General features: G+C 35.6%; 2 protein-coding genes across 2 annotated transcripts; both read left to right on the top strand.

Moving 5' to 3' along the window:
* Window positions 1-3,502: 3,502 nt before the first annotated feature.
* LOC118583204 (olfactory receptor 141-like) lies at window positions 3,503-4,468 on the top strand. Its single transcript, XM_036186602.1, has one exon. It carries the CDS (start codon window positions 3,533-3,535, stop codon window positions 4,466-4,468), a length of 936 nt encoding a protein of 311 aa, XP_036042495.1. The 5' UTR covers window positions 3,503-3,532.
* A 6,461-nt stretch (window positions 4,469-10,929) lies between these two features.
* Window positions 10,930-11,891, top strand: LOC118583142 (olfactory receptor 8H1-like). Its single transcript, XM_036186506.1, has one exon. It carries the CDS (start codon window positions 10,930-10,932, stop codon window positions 11,887-11,889), a length of 960 nt encoding a protein of 319 aa, XP_036042399.1. The 3' UTR covers window positions 11,890-11,891.
* The last annotated feature ends 3,501 nt before the right edge of the window (window positions 11,892-15,392 follow it).

The raw sequence follows: 15,392 nt of genomic DNA, 5'->3' as shown, positions 1-15,392 counted from the left end.
CAAACTGAGGAAGACAGCTGAGTCTGTCCTGTCACTTATGCAACCACATGAAACACACATGTAGATGTGACCTACCTGCCTCCATCTCCCAAGTGCTAAGATTATAGGTGTGCACCACCATACCTGGCTTTGGAAAAAAATACTGTGTCTTCCTAATTTACCAGTGTCAAATTCTATTACAGCTCTGTGTGCTACTGTGTCACTTACATATGGCACTTGTTTATGGGAGCATATACATTTATGTGTGTATGAGGGAGCACATATCTATGTAAGTATGTATAATATTTCAAATGAGTAGACTATAAGTTAGGATCATGATCCACAACATAATAAGCTTTACAAAGTCTTAAGGAGTGTTAGATTGATTTTGACTCCTCAATATTTCTAGCAGTTTGGTGTTTTCATTTTTTGTTTTTCTTTTTATTATTTTTTGTTTGTTTGTTTTTTGAGCTGAGGATTGAACCAAGGGCCTTGTGCTTGCTAGGCAAACACTCTACCACTGAGCTAGATCCCCAACCCCATTTTTTGTTTTTCTAGACAGATTCTCTCTGTGTAGCCTAGGCTGTCCTGGAACTCACTCTGTACACCAGGCTGGCCTCAAACTCACAGAGGTCTGTCTGATTCTGCCTTCCAAGTGCTGAGATCAAAGGTGTGCACCACCATGACCCTGACCACTAACATTTTTTATTTGTCATTTACTTATAAATAGTAATCCTCTGATATCCTCAAATTTCATTATTTGTTCATTTCAAAGTAGGAGTTTAAATTGGGCACAATGAAGGGTAAAGGACATGAATGACTTTTATCATCTCTCTGGCCTTTGCAATGTGCATTGTCATTTCAGGTTACTGGGTTACTGTAGTGTATCACAATCATTGACTTATTACATTATAAACAGCCTAGACCATTACCATGCACCATGAAACTTGAATTATAATTCACTATCAAAGCAGTGTTGTAAGATTTTTGTCTGGTATTTTAAGATTTCTTATCTTGTAATAAAAACATTTTTTTTTCTCATTCATCATTTTGACCAAAAAAAATCCCTTTTTGTTCTAAAACTTGTCAGCTGGTGTTGCATTTTTTCTCAGCCATTTGTTTTTTTCTATTGATAAGTTATCACAGTGCTTACTGAAACAGAAGATAATTAGAACAATTCCACCCAGGAGAATTTCCTGTGGGCTTCACAGAAAGTCAGCAGATATAAATAATCTCAACGAACCATATTTGTCATGTAATTAAACCTGTAATTGATCTTCCACAGGTAAGATTGATTTTTAGACTTAGACACTGAACATTTTAGGGAACCTACAATTCAATATAAAGTATGTTATTTTATACTAAACAGTATCACCATTAAACCTGGAAGATAAATGTTAATTAGCAGCGATTGAAAAGGCAACCAGGATAAATTTACTGAAATCTTGTTTATGCAGAACTCTGCCTAAGTCAATGTAACCAACAAGGAAAATTTCTTAAACATATAATTAATGCTTGCAGTGGTAAATAGGATGTGTGCCTCATTGTCACAATGAAGAGTGTAGGCAATTTTGAAGAATAAGCAATGAGGAATTTGTCAAGAGAGGAGAAAACACAGCTTAAAAGGTTTTAGGAGACTGTGTTTTTATATAAAGTAAAAACGTGATATTTTTCTACTTAGACACAAAGTTTTGAAGTCACTCATATAACAGCTGATTTTATGCTTTGTTTCATTTCACTGTGGTGGATGATGTTAGAAGTGCCCCATGCGGAAGGCAAGCATGGACTCAGGTAAGGCAATGAAGCATTGTCCAAAGGGCTTGTAATACAGTGAGGCATAGAATTAAACCTAGCCTATGGCCCTTGGCTGTTAGAATTGCTATAGAACAGTATCACTACAGAGACTATTCCTGTCCAAAGTGCTTAAAAATCACAGTCATTACACCTCTCCTTTGAAAACTCAGTGAGCTAACATTGAACACGGTCTAGCAGATGGAAACATGTTTATTACAGAGGGACCTGCTCAAACTGTAACAACACAAACCAAAATAATAGAAATGAGAATATTTGGAGAAAATATGCGAGAGAGATTAAAGGAGAGAGGGAGGTGAGGGGAAGAATGGGAAGGAGGGAAAGGAGGTGAATAGTTTTTGATAATTAATTTGATTGTATTTTGTCTAAAAATGGCATCATAACATTGTTTCATGATATTGACAGTTCTTTTTTTTTGAGACATGATTTCTCTGCGTAGCTTTGGAGCCTTTCCTGCAACTCGCTCTGTAGCCCAGGCTAGCCTCGAACTCACAGAGATCTGCCTGCCTCTGCCTCCCAAGTGCTGGGATTAAAGGCATGCTCCACCATTTCTTGGCAACAGTTTTTTTAACACATCTAGAATTTTGTTTCAGATATTTTCATATGTAGTTTCATTCTTCATTTCTCACTAGTTCAAGTCCAAAGCCTTTTCTGGAATGTATGACACCAATAGTTGAAAAAGGCCTTTGGCAAATATAATGAATTTATTGATCATCACTAACAACAGATAATGCACCAAGAATTTAAAAGGTCTGATACACTTTCACGCAATCATCATATTATACCTTCACCTTCAATTATTTTTCAATTTTACTAATCAAATCATTTATTTAAAATACATGTATTTTCTTGCTTATTTAGCGGAATGTGTCATTCATGCAGCAAGGCATGCATGTGGAGATCAGAGGACAACTCGAAGTGTTTGATTCTCTCTTTCCAGCATGTGAGTTTCCAAGGATTAAACCCAGGTTGTCATCTTGACAGTAAGGACTTTTCCCCATGAGCCATCTTACCAGTCACAATTTTATTAAAACATTTAATAAGTTCTAAGGTAGTTAGAATTGTTTTTTAAAAAGCATGTAAAATATTATAATGCATGAAGTTTTTACTCAGTACCATCAATTCATTTCAGCATGTTTTATAACCAAAATAGCTCTTCAGAACAATACTCTTACCATGTTTTTCCTCAGTCTTTATACGAACATTGTGAAATAAAGTTCACATTATGCAGGAGAAAATAATATTTCAAATCATTTTTCCCAGTTGCTTAAAGTCATAGAAACCTATATTTGCATCCTATTTGCGGACACTAATAGAAAGTTTGATTGCCTAGAATGTCAGAGGAATTTTACCTCCTCAACTCGTTTGCTTGTTTGTTTTAACAGTCTCAAATTCTCTTGTAAGGATGACTTTCAGGTTCTGACAGACTTACCTCCCAAGCCAATACTACCACTCTTGATTCTCAACTTGGATTTTAATAGAATTTAAAATGGGAATAAGGAATTGAATACTTGGATGAACTAACTAGCAAAGCAGGTGTTTTTACGCACAACGTAAGATCACCAGGTCATGAATGCATACCTTCCACTGCATTCTGTATTCATGCCTGAGCATTTCACACCATCAGTTGATAAATGAAAAGGGACAGATCCTATTCTTGCCACCAAGAGTCTACAATTTTCTTAGTACTATGAATGATTATCTTCTGAATCAATTCAAGATGGCTGTGTGAGATTTCAATATGGAGAATGCCACTGAAGTATCTTTATTCATCCTGAGGGGACTCACAGACAATGTTGAACTTCAGATCATTCTCTTCTTCCTGTTTCTAGCTATTTACCTTTTCACCCTTATGGGAAACTTAGGACTAATTGTAGTAGTCATTGGGAATTCCCAGCTCCACAACCCAATGTACTATTTTCTGGGTGTTTTATCATTCATTGATGCCTGCTTTTCTACCATTATCACCCCCCAAATGTTAATAGATTTTATGTCAGAGGAGAAGGTCATATCATTCCTTGGATGTGCAGCCCAGATGTTTCTTGCTGTCAGTTGTGGAACCACAGAATGCTTTCTCTTGGCTGCCATGGCTTATGATCGCTATGTAGCTATCTATAACCCACTTCTATATGCAGTGAACATGTCACCCAGAGTCTACATGTCACTCATCATTGCCTCCTACACTGGTGGAATTATAAACGCTTCTATTCATACAGGAGCTACTTCTAGCCTATCTTTTTGTGGATCCAATGAAATTAAGCATTTTTTCTGTGATATTCCTCCTTTACTGGCTATTTCTTGTTCTGACACTAGAGTGAATGAGCTTCTACTCTTCATCTTTGTGAGCTCCATTGAGATAGCCACTATCTTAATTATCATCATCTCTTATAGTTTCATCCTCTTTGCCATTCTGAAAATGCATTCTGCTGAAGGGAAGCAAAAAGTGTTCTCTACATGTGGCTCTCACATCACTGGAGTGTCCATCTATTATGGAACAATCTTCTTCATGTATATGAGACCAAGTTCCAGTTATGCCTTGGAGCATGACATGATAGTATCTACATTTTATGCCATTGCAATTCCAATGCTGAATCCCATCATCTACAGTCTCAGGAACAAAGATGTGAAACAGGCAATGAGAAGACTTTTAGGTAAAAGATTTATGGCTTCACAATAAATTTTTTACTTTAAACACCCAATAATACAAAGATTAATTTTCACTGCCTCCTTATCACCAAGACTGTTAGAAATTTCTTATTGAATTTCAATTGTGATTTTCTGTTCTCTGTTAACTTTTAAAGTAGCAATTTGTATTCAAGTCCAAGTCAATCAAGGAATTCATCATAAAACCAGACACACTGAACAGGAAAGAAGAGAAAGCAAGGAGCAGCTATGAACACATTGCCATTTTCTGAATGAACAACTATCGCACAGGCACTAAGATGAACAATTAATAAGACCTTGTGAAACTGAATAGCTTCTATAAGGCAAAGGCACTGTGAGTTGAACAGAGCAGCAGCCTACAGAATGGGGAAAGATTTTTACCAATACTACATTTGATAGAGGAATAATATATGAAATATATAGAGAACTTTAGAAGCTAAGTAACAAAAACCCAAATAATTGGATTTTAAAAAATATTATTATTTGGGATACAGATCTAAACAGAGAATTCTCAGTAGAAGAAACTCAAATGGCTGATTAACACAAAAAGAAATGCTCAACATCTTTAGCCATCAAGGAAATGCAAATCAAAACTACTTTGATATTCCCTTTTCCACCTTTCAGAATGATGATGACCAATTTTACAAGTGATTGCTCTTGCTGACAAGAATGTGGAACCAAGGGAACACTCCTACATTGCTGGTGGGACTGCAAACTGTACAGTAACTATGGAAATCAACACAGCAGTTCCTCAGAAAATTGGGAATATATATATACCTCAAGACCCAGTAATATCACTCTTCAGCATATATCCAAATGACACTTGGGTATACCCATTCTACCACATGGGCATTTGTTCAACTATGTTCATTCCAGCTTTATTCATAATAGCCAGAAATTGTCAATGATCTTGATGTCCCTCAACCAAAGAATAGATAAAGAAAATGTGGCATATCTATATTTATGCAATGGAGTATTATTCAGCTGTTATAACACTGATATTCATGAAATTTTCAGGCAAATGGATGTCATTAGAAAAATCTATCTGAGTGAAGTAACCAAGACCCAAAAAGACAAATATGGTATTATTTAAGTGGATATCAACTGTTTAGTAAATGATAAACTATAATCCATTGACTTAGAGCAGTTAGGAAAAGAGAGTCTAGGGAAGTTGCGTGGATCTCCCTGGGCAGGGAAAATAGAATATATTTTACAAGTCAATTGGGGACTGATGGGGTTGGGGGCAGGAGGGAGCAGGTTGTGGGGATAAGAGAGAGTGTGTAGGGGAAGACAGCTGGAACTGGGGAGAATTTGGCAGGTGTGGTGTGGAAATCTAGTACAATCCAGGAAACTACCTGGAATCTATGGATGTGACTCTAATAAGGTGTCTTCCTAATAGAGGAAGCCTCTGTGATGATTAGCGACAAGCTAACAATCTATGAGTATAGCAGAATAGCATTAAGAATTAGTGTTTTCTTTTTTGTTTGCTTGTTTTGTTTAGTTTTTTGGACAGTCATGTTTGGTTCTTAAGTCTCTAGGTCTCTGGACTATACCCTCCAATTCTTGGCCACCCAGGCTGGGTAGGTCATGGTATCCCTCTATTGCGGTAGACCTTGTTAGAACAGGCATTGGTTGGCTACTCCCGCAAGTTCTGTGCCACCATTGCCCCAGCACATTATGCAAGTAGGGATGGATGATTTTTAGTCGAGAATTTTGTGGCTTGGTTAGTGTCCAGATTTTTCTTTCCATAACCAGCAGAGTATGTTCCCTGCCAAAAAGAAGGTAGGAGTGAAAGCTCTATGCAGCTACCAGTTGGACCTCTCTACATTCAATGAGCTATGTGGATATTGCCCTTGTCAATGGAATTCAACTGTCAGTTTCTGGAAAACAGTCCTCTGTCTTAGCATCAGCCAAGGTTGCTTAGGCATCTCCATGGGATCCCGTTGGATACCACTGCAACTGAATGCATCTCAGTCTCACCACTGGAAACTTTGCATGGCTACAAAAGATAGCTGGTTCAGGCTTGTTGCTAATCATTACAGAGGCTTCCCTCAGCAACAGATGGGTGTGTGTGTGTGTACAGAGATCCACAGCCAAATATTATGTGGAGAGAGTCTAAAGTAGAGGTCTCCATCAGGTCCCCCTCTTCCTTCAGAGATACAGGAACCCAGCAGAAGGAGGGAAGGAGAGAGTCTAGGCATCAGAGGAGATAGAGGAAATTAAGGCAACATGACTCACTGAATCAACTAAGCAAAGCTCACATTGGCACACAGAGACTGAAGCAGCAGGCACGGGGCCTGTAAGGGTCTGCACCAAGTCCTCTGTGTATGTTATGGCTGTTAATTTGGTGGTTCTGAGGGACTCCTAACCGTGGGAACACGTGTGTCTCTGACTCGTTTTCCCTGATCTTGGGAAATTTTTCTTCCTATTGGGTTGCCTTGTCCAGTTTCCACATAGGTCTTCTACCTTCTCTTACTGCGTATTGCTTTGTCATGTTTTGTTGTCTCTTGGAGGCCTGCTCTTTTCTGACAGGAAATGGACAGGAAGTATATCTGGGAGAGGGGAGATCTGGAAATAGTGGAGGGAGCGGACCTGTGGTTGTGATGTAGTATATGAGAGAAAAATCTATTTTCAATACAAAAATTAGAATAATAATTTTCACTCGACTTATTTCATTTTTTACAAGTGGAAAAAAATCATCCCCTAGTTTTCTCTTATTCATTTACTTTCATACACATGTTTTCATGCACATACTGATATTAATTGTATTTATTTGCTCTGTTTGAAATTAATTAAACAATAGAAATATTTCTTCCCCCCCTGTACTTCTGGAGGCTAGACATGTCAAACTTTGGTGGGTGGGCTGATTTCTTCTGAGGCTTTTCTCTGTGGTTTGCAAATTCCCACTTTCTCCATATATTCTAATCTCTGTAAATGCCTATACCTTAGTCTCACTATTTTACCAAACAATTGAATAAAGGCTTATATAGAAATCCTCATTATATCTCATTTCTTAAGTAATATGATTCTGAATAGAGTCACATATGGAGGAAAATCAGAGTGATTATCTAAAAATGAATATATGTATATAACCTACACTCATATGTGCATACACAGATGCACACATTTATTCAAACTTTAAAAATGTATAATCCTATATAACCATAAATTCCAAATTTTATAAAACACATATTGTAATACATGTTAAAACATCATATTTATATATTACCAAGCTAATCAAATGACCTTGAACTAGTCAGAAAATATATAAGAACCCAATCTAGCTTGTATTTTAACTTAATGGCATTCACTTTAAGGTGAAAGCTATCTCATGCTTCATTCCATCTATGAATTTACAGAAGCCTAAGCATAAGTAGAGTTTCTGGCCCCTCACATTCAGTGCTCACATACCTGAGACTTATTATCACTGTGTTACTTAGGGAAGATATATTTCTTCAAGATTTATTTCATCAACCATTGCACTGACATGAGAAACATTACTGAAGCAAACATGGATAGGGACATGCCTGTACTGTCATCACTTAGGAGGCTGATACAAGAGAATGTTTCGTCTGGGGCCAGTATGGTCTACATGGTAAGACCCTGTTAATAACAATAAATAATATAAAATTGTTGAATTCTACACACAAAATACTGATATTTACCAATGTTTTATTTAAACTACATGCACAAATACATTCAAGGTAGTTCTAAAAGTAAGATACAGCTAGCTGGAAGTTGTAGTTCCTTCTTAGGCTGAGCCTCCTTCCATTTTTATGAGATTCTCCAAAGTCTGGATCCCATTCATCACTCAGCCTTAGGTTCCATTTCATTTGACATCTGACACCCTGTGGTGTTACGAACATAACACAATCCCTTGTGGTCTAAGCCAAAGGAGTCATTTTCACCTATTCCGGAATATTGATTTCATTATGAATTAAGACAAAACTCACTAGAATCTTTCACTTTGATTCTCAATGCAATACTTCCTTGTCCAGAAAACAAATTAAATAAAATATTTACCCAGATTAACATCATGCATACATTATTTCATTCTTATTAAAGAGCCCATTTGAATTCATTAAGAATATATGAAATGATTTCAAACAGCCAGCTCATGCACTAAGGACAGATCCTGGTCCCACAGACTGGGTGCCTCCCAAGCTGATCATGCTATTCAATTGTCTCACTTATCCAGAGGGCCTGATCCAAGTTTAAATGAATCCCCAGGGGTGCCTTGATCCTGGAGGACATGGGAATGGAGGGGAGGGGCTGTGGGGAAGGTGGGAGTAAGGGAAAGAGGGGGGAGGACAGGGGAACCCATGGCTGATGTATAAAATTTAAAACACATAATAATAAAGAAAAAAAGAATATATGAAATGAGCTTTATATTACTCAGTTCATTCTAGAGTTTTTATTAGTTTCAGAAAATATTTTGTTCATATATTTTCCAAAATATGTTTTTATAAAATAAAACTAACATTTAAGTTCACCGTGAAAATGAAGGAAATTGTTCAAGTGTCATATGCTGCTAAAGTAGGTCACATCTCCAATCAAAATGGAGGATCAGTCATCCTTGTGATGCTGAAATGTGTTTATCAGATTGGGAATATTTGGTTCACTTAGTGAAGACTGACACCCATCCAATACAAAATAAAGCAAATTAAGGGATTTGTAAAATGTAAGCACAAGTCAGTCCATAGTATATAAAATTCTAATGGTGAAATAGCAATATATATAGTATAATAATTATAAAAATATGCAAGTGAGACAAAAACTGTGCTTGTACACAGAAGAAAATTATTGTGAAAATTGGCACACACACACACACATGTGTATTTGTGTGTGTGTATGTATGTATATATATATATATGTGTGTGTGCGTGTGTGTGTGTGTGTGTGTATTTGTGTGTGTGTATACATTTAAATTTTCTCTCAGGGAAAAATTCACCACTTTATCCTTGAGAATGTCATTGATAAACTAACTTACAAAGTGCATATGTATGTATGCATAATATGTTGTTATGTTCCAGAGCAGTGAGAAATTATCTGATATGAACACTGTACTACCTAAACAACACACTTCAAAAATCCATACATTCTTGCAATTATTAACTGTTAGTTTAAAATGTGTTTTAAATTTAGTTCATAAAAAATAAACCCAGACACATTGAACATATTTATCTTTCTCATCATGCTCCTTGGGAAAAACCAAAACTTTGATCTTTGGTCTTTGGAATCATGCCAAATAATCTTGCTAGAAAATTAGTCCCTGAGGAAGACCACGTGGTAGGTGATGCTCAATGTCCTTAGACGATGACAGAGAGAAAAGTCCTGTATTGCTCTGCTTATGTTCACAGTAGCTCCCTGAAATGCTTTTAAAAAATATCTGCCTGAGAAAATTTCCCTTTTGTAGAGACCCAAGAATAATTTCCAGGGTGACTTAACTGTATTTTTTTAAAATGATAGAAAAATATATGAAAGTATTGATCACATGGGAAAAATGCTGTAGTACAGAAATATTCATGTCTTTAATTAAATTTCATATATTATTTATGAGAAAAATTGGCAATTAGCATCATTTTGGGTGTATGATATTAAAAGGTTTATTCAGTTACTTTTGTTGGAGTTGTTTTCCATTCACAAACTTTGGCTCACAGTAAGTATTGTTAAAATTGGCAAGGTTTAGAACTGTTAGGATGAAAAAAGGGCTTTATGGAAAGAAGAAGCACTTAGCATTTATGCCTTGTCCAAGTAAATATCAAGATTTATACAGAGACAAAAAAAGTCTATGAATGATGAATGTAGTTTTAGAAGATATTTGAAGTTGCATTTACAGGAAGAGAAAACATCCAGTATCCATTAATGTTTATACATTTTCAAGTACCGCATTAAAATCTATAAAAACTAAAATATATTTGTAGTTAGTTTTAACTGACATCAAAAATAAATGAACAAAAGATAATCTATAAAGTTGCTTTCTCTTCTCATTATATATAGTAAGTAAGTAGAGTTTAATGATCAGTAATGTGCTAGATATGGCATCATATTTATGTTTCTCTAAGCAAAACTCTACAGAAAACAGAAAAGAGGCAGCATTCATTTAAACTGAGGTCTGACAAGTTATTTGAACTTTCTAGATTCTTCATTTAAAATGAAACTATGCTAGTTCTACCTACAAACAAATATTCTATATTAATTAAGGTTCTATTAAAGGAAATCATTTAGAACACTACCATGGTAGTTAAAACACATACTATGCCACTTTTTATCATATTTTATTCAAATGTGACTTATTACATCTATCTGCATGTCAATTTTCTTTGTCCTTGTACTGTAAAAGAAATACCAATATTGAGCTAACCCAAACTATACCAAAACAAATACCGCCATGTACAATGCAATAAAACTCTTTGTAAAGTTGTTCAGCTTGAGATCACCTTTGATTTCTCCTTTGTTTCAGGGTAATTCACTATGCACACTCAGAATTACACAAATGATCCTGACTTCATCCTCATGGGACTGACAGATTCCAAGGAGATCCAGCTGGCCCTTTCTGTGCTGTTTCTCCTGATATACCTGGTAACTGTGCTGGGGAACATAGGCATGATGCTGGTCATTCGTCTAGATGCTCAGCTTCACACTCCAATGTATTTCTTTCTGACTCACTTGTCATTCCTTGATCTCAGTTACTCAACTGTCATCACACCTAAAACCTTAGAAAATCTGCTGACTTCCACCAAGATTATTTCCTTTACTGGCTGCCTTACTCAGATGTATGTTTTTGTTCTCTTAGCTGCTGCGGAATGTTTTCTTCTTGCTTCAATGGCCTATGATAGATATGTAGCTATCTGCAACCCTCTACACTACCCAGTTATTATGTCCACAAGAGTCTGCACTGCCCTTATCACTGGTTCCTATATGATTGGAACTATGGACTCCACTGTTAATATGCTTTGTATGAGTACCTTACATTTCTGCAGATCCAAGGTAATTCATCACTTTTTTTGTGACACATCGCCAATTTTAGCACTGTCTTGCAATGACACACATGACACTGAAATCGTTATATTCATATTTGCTGGTTTCACATTAATGGTCTCTCTTATTACAATATCTGCATCCTATGTGTCCATTCTGACTACTATTTTGAAGATCAATTCTGCTTCAGGAAAGCACAAAGCCTTCTCTACTTGTGCCTCTCATCTCCTGGGAGTCACTGTCTTCTATGGAGCTTTAATCTTTACTTATTTGAAACCAAGTAAGTCCTACTCCTTGGGAAAAGATCAAGTGGCTTCTGTTTTTTACACCATTGTGATCCCCATGCTGAACCCACTCATTTATAGTCTCAGAAACAAAGAAGTGAAAAATGCTGTCAGCAGAATTATCAAGAAGCGGGAGGGCTCAAGGCAGTTAAGTTCACACAGGCACTGAGTGATTAAACTGTTTCCTTTTTTCATGTTAATTTCTCCCTTACTTTGTCTCTCTAAGCATGCCTGACTCTGACAGCCTGACTTTTATGTATGTATAGCTGCCTTACAAAAACACTTTATTTGACCATTCACAGGAATGTGGTTTCCAAACTTTATCATATTTGAAAGTCAGGAAACACATTAGTCATTGTTAAAATAATTATGTTTTGAAGGCATATAGTGTAGAAATTAATAAAATAAACGTGTAATTCTAAGCCTATCTTAAACAGAAACTCAACATACTAAATTTTAGTTATGCCATGGAAAAGTTAACTTTGACACAATATCAATAGCTTACAAATAATTCTTTTATAATATATGAATTAACTAGCTAGCTATGAAATGATGAATGATTCTCTAAATGTTTAAATCTCATTTTACTCAGCTTCAGAGTAGACAGAGTAACTTTAGGTGTATGATAGAATAATAGATTAAATATGTTCAAAAATAAGCATAGTAAACACAATATTATTAATTTTTTTTAATACTTAGTTTCTAATATTTTATATTCATGAAGCCCCTTCTTGGAGAATATCTACTTGTGTTTTCAAATAAATTTCAGGAAAACACAATTAGATTGAGAAGGAATACAATCAGTGATGATCAAACACTGATTTTGTAACATACATTATATTGGTAAATTATCAGGTGGTGTTTGTGCTCATTGAAGTTGGGTTTGAAAGTCATGTAGCCCTGTCTCATTTCACAGCCAAGCCTGTTTGCCTCAAAGTATCTGCCAATATCTCCAATGACATTATTGCTCTCATAACACTACAATATTGATGAAAGGGAATAACAAATAGTCACATTGTATTCTTGGGCACCACTAGAGGGTTAACCATGTCCAACAGACATTGCTCCTGTTTATACTATGAAATAAAGAACTTATAGTTGGAAAAAGGAGCTAAAAATTCATCCGTGGAGAGAGAGCTCAATTGGGAACATTAGATGACTGCCTCAGTTACCCTGGTTTCTGATTGATAATGTGTGTGTCCAATTTGATAATGTTATCTTCATCTGTTCATATTTGCAGTTTTAATTGGAAGTCACACTCAAAGGGAAGCTTTATTATCCCTATTGGGACCTCCATCTGGAGTCCTTACAGATTTTATCCTAGTTGCTTTTGGCTGGCTATTTTGAGAACTAGATCTGATCATGTGTTTTATATATATATATATAATATATTCTATCTATCTACCTACCTATCTACCATCTACATATCATCATCATCTATACTTTATCTGTCTAGCTAACCTTTTATTTGTTGTTTTACTGAGTCTTGCTATATACTAAATAAATTCATTCATTCCAAACAAAACATGTCTATCTAAGAGCATTCTCTGGAATGTACAGCACAAATCTAGAGTAAACTGTTAAAGAGAATTAATTTAACAAAACTGTATATGCTAGTGTTGGTGAAAGTTTGAAAAATTTTGGGTTTTTTTAAATTATATTTGTGTTTTAATTTTACATATCAGCCATGGGTTCCCCTATCCTCCCTCCATCCCCCGCCCCCACCTTCCCCCCAGCCCCTCCCCTCCATTCCCATCTCCTCCAGGGCCAAGACTCCTCTGGGGATTCAGCTCAACCTGGTTGATTCAGTACAGGCAAGTCCAGTCCCCTCCTTTGAGGCTGAGCAAAGTGTTCCTGTGTAAGCCCAAAGTTCCAAACAGCCAGCTCATGAAAAATATTTAGTTTTTAAGGACTAGAAACATTATAACAATTAGAGACATCCATGTGCATGTATATATACATGTATTATTAAACCCCCATTACCCACTTTTATTCCACCCATCTCTCTTTTTCCGAGCTAGTTATGCTTTTATAGATTTTTTTCTTTGATCTATTTTGCCTAGTTAGCTTATATAAACATAAGTGACAGATAATTTTCTGGAGCATGGAAAAGTCAGCCATGTCTATATCAGCAAAAAGAAGATGGTAATCTCTCCTGGCAATCATTAAATGATCACATTGAGGTAAAGTGGGAATTCAAAGACACCACACATATACATGGCAGAAAGTTGAAAGGTCTGAGGAAGCTCTTACAGATATCTCTATCTTCTTTGTCTTCATGGACACAAGGGCCAGGTCCTGACTGGACTGCAGTCTCCACAGCATTTCTCCCAATCCTTTTACTATTGCCTTCCTCCTACCACCTCTTCTTAAAGGTTCCCTGGTTTGGGAATGAGTGAAAGATTTTCCTTTACTGATGATTCCTCAACAGTCACTATTCTCAGTATTTTTACCACATATGTGCTTGAATTCAGTTTCCTATTACATAAACGAAGTTTCATGTCTAAATGTTAGAGTAGTGCTATTCTATGGATATAAGCATACACATTTAGAAGACAGTTTGATAATATGTCCATTCAGCAAAATACTGTCAGTATGTTCTCCTATAGGACCTGTAATCTCCCGGATCATAGACTTTTGATCAGATTTCAGTACCAGGTATAGTTTCTAAAAGAGATATCAAAAGTAGTAGAAGTGTGGTTTGTTACTCTTGAAATATCCATGCCGCTATTCTAAGATTGGGCACATCTGAAAAGTTGGGTATTGTAACATGCAGTGTCCACAGCTGAGTAAATAGCATTGATGACTTTTCTATCCCACTCAGCCTGTGAACAGTCCCTTCAAGCTCTGAGTATACTGACCAGCAACAAGAAATAAGTTCCTACTACAGTTCCAGCTTTATTTCTCTTTGTCTTGTAACTAAAATGCATATAAACTTCAGCAATAGTGTGTTTCAACACCTGATTCAGGCCAGCAATCCAAAGCAATGGTAACAACCTAAACTATCCTCTGTGGTCTCTTTAGCTAAATTGTGTTGCTTAATTCCTGTAACAATAAGTACTGAAATTATTTCAATCCAACAGAAAATATTATCTAAATATTTGTTTGCTGAAATATATAAACCTTATACTACAAACAGTATTTAGTTATTTTTCTTAAAACTCACAAGTCCTTACAAACAAATGTAAACTCTATCTTTAATAGATAATTGATAATTGTTTACAAATTAAAAATGTCAACTGATTTTTTCAAAACTTTAATATATTTATCTGTTATTTGTAAACTTGTTGGAGGCATCTTATATCACAGAATAGTATTAAGTTTAATTTTTGTTCTTGTACTGGTATTGTCTAGAATCTGCAATTATTAGTATTCCAATTTGCTTGTGTTTGTAATTAGAAATATGAAAATCATAAGTGTTTATAGCTCTCTGATATCTTGCTTTGGCTCATTACTGATACTGAATACACTTTAAAGAAGATCACGCTTGTTTATTTGTTTCATTTTTTCTAATCATTTTAACAATTTTTTAACTTGCTTTTATTTATGTTTGTTTCTAAAGTTTATTTTAATTTTGTTTTTGAGTTATCATGGAGAGCAACAAAATCTGGTAAGGTGACATCTAAATTTAGATAGTTTTACAATTATATTTAAATGTGACACTACTATATT

The sequence above is a fragment of the Onychomys torridus genome, chromosome 4 (assembly GCF_903995425.1).
Source record: "Onychomys torridus chromosome 4, mOncTor1.1, whole genome shotgun sequence".
Classification (NCBI taxonomy): domain Eukaryota; kingdom Metazoa; phylum Chordata; class Mammalia; order Rodentia; family Cricetidae; genus Onychomys; species Onychomys torridus.
This window is presented reverse-complemented; position numbering and strand designations above follow the sequence as displayed.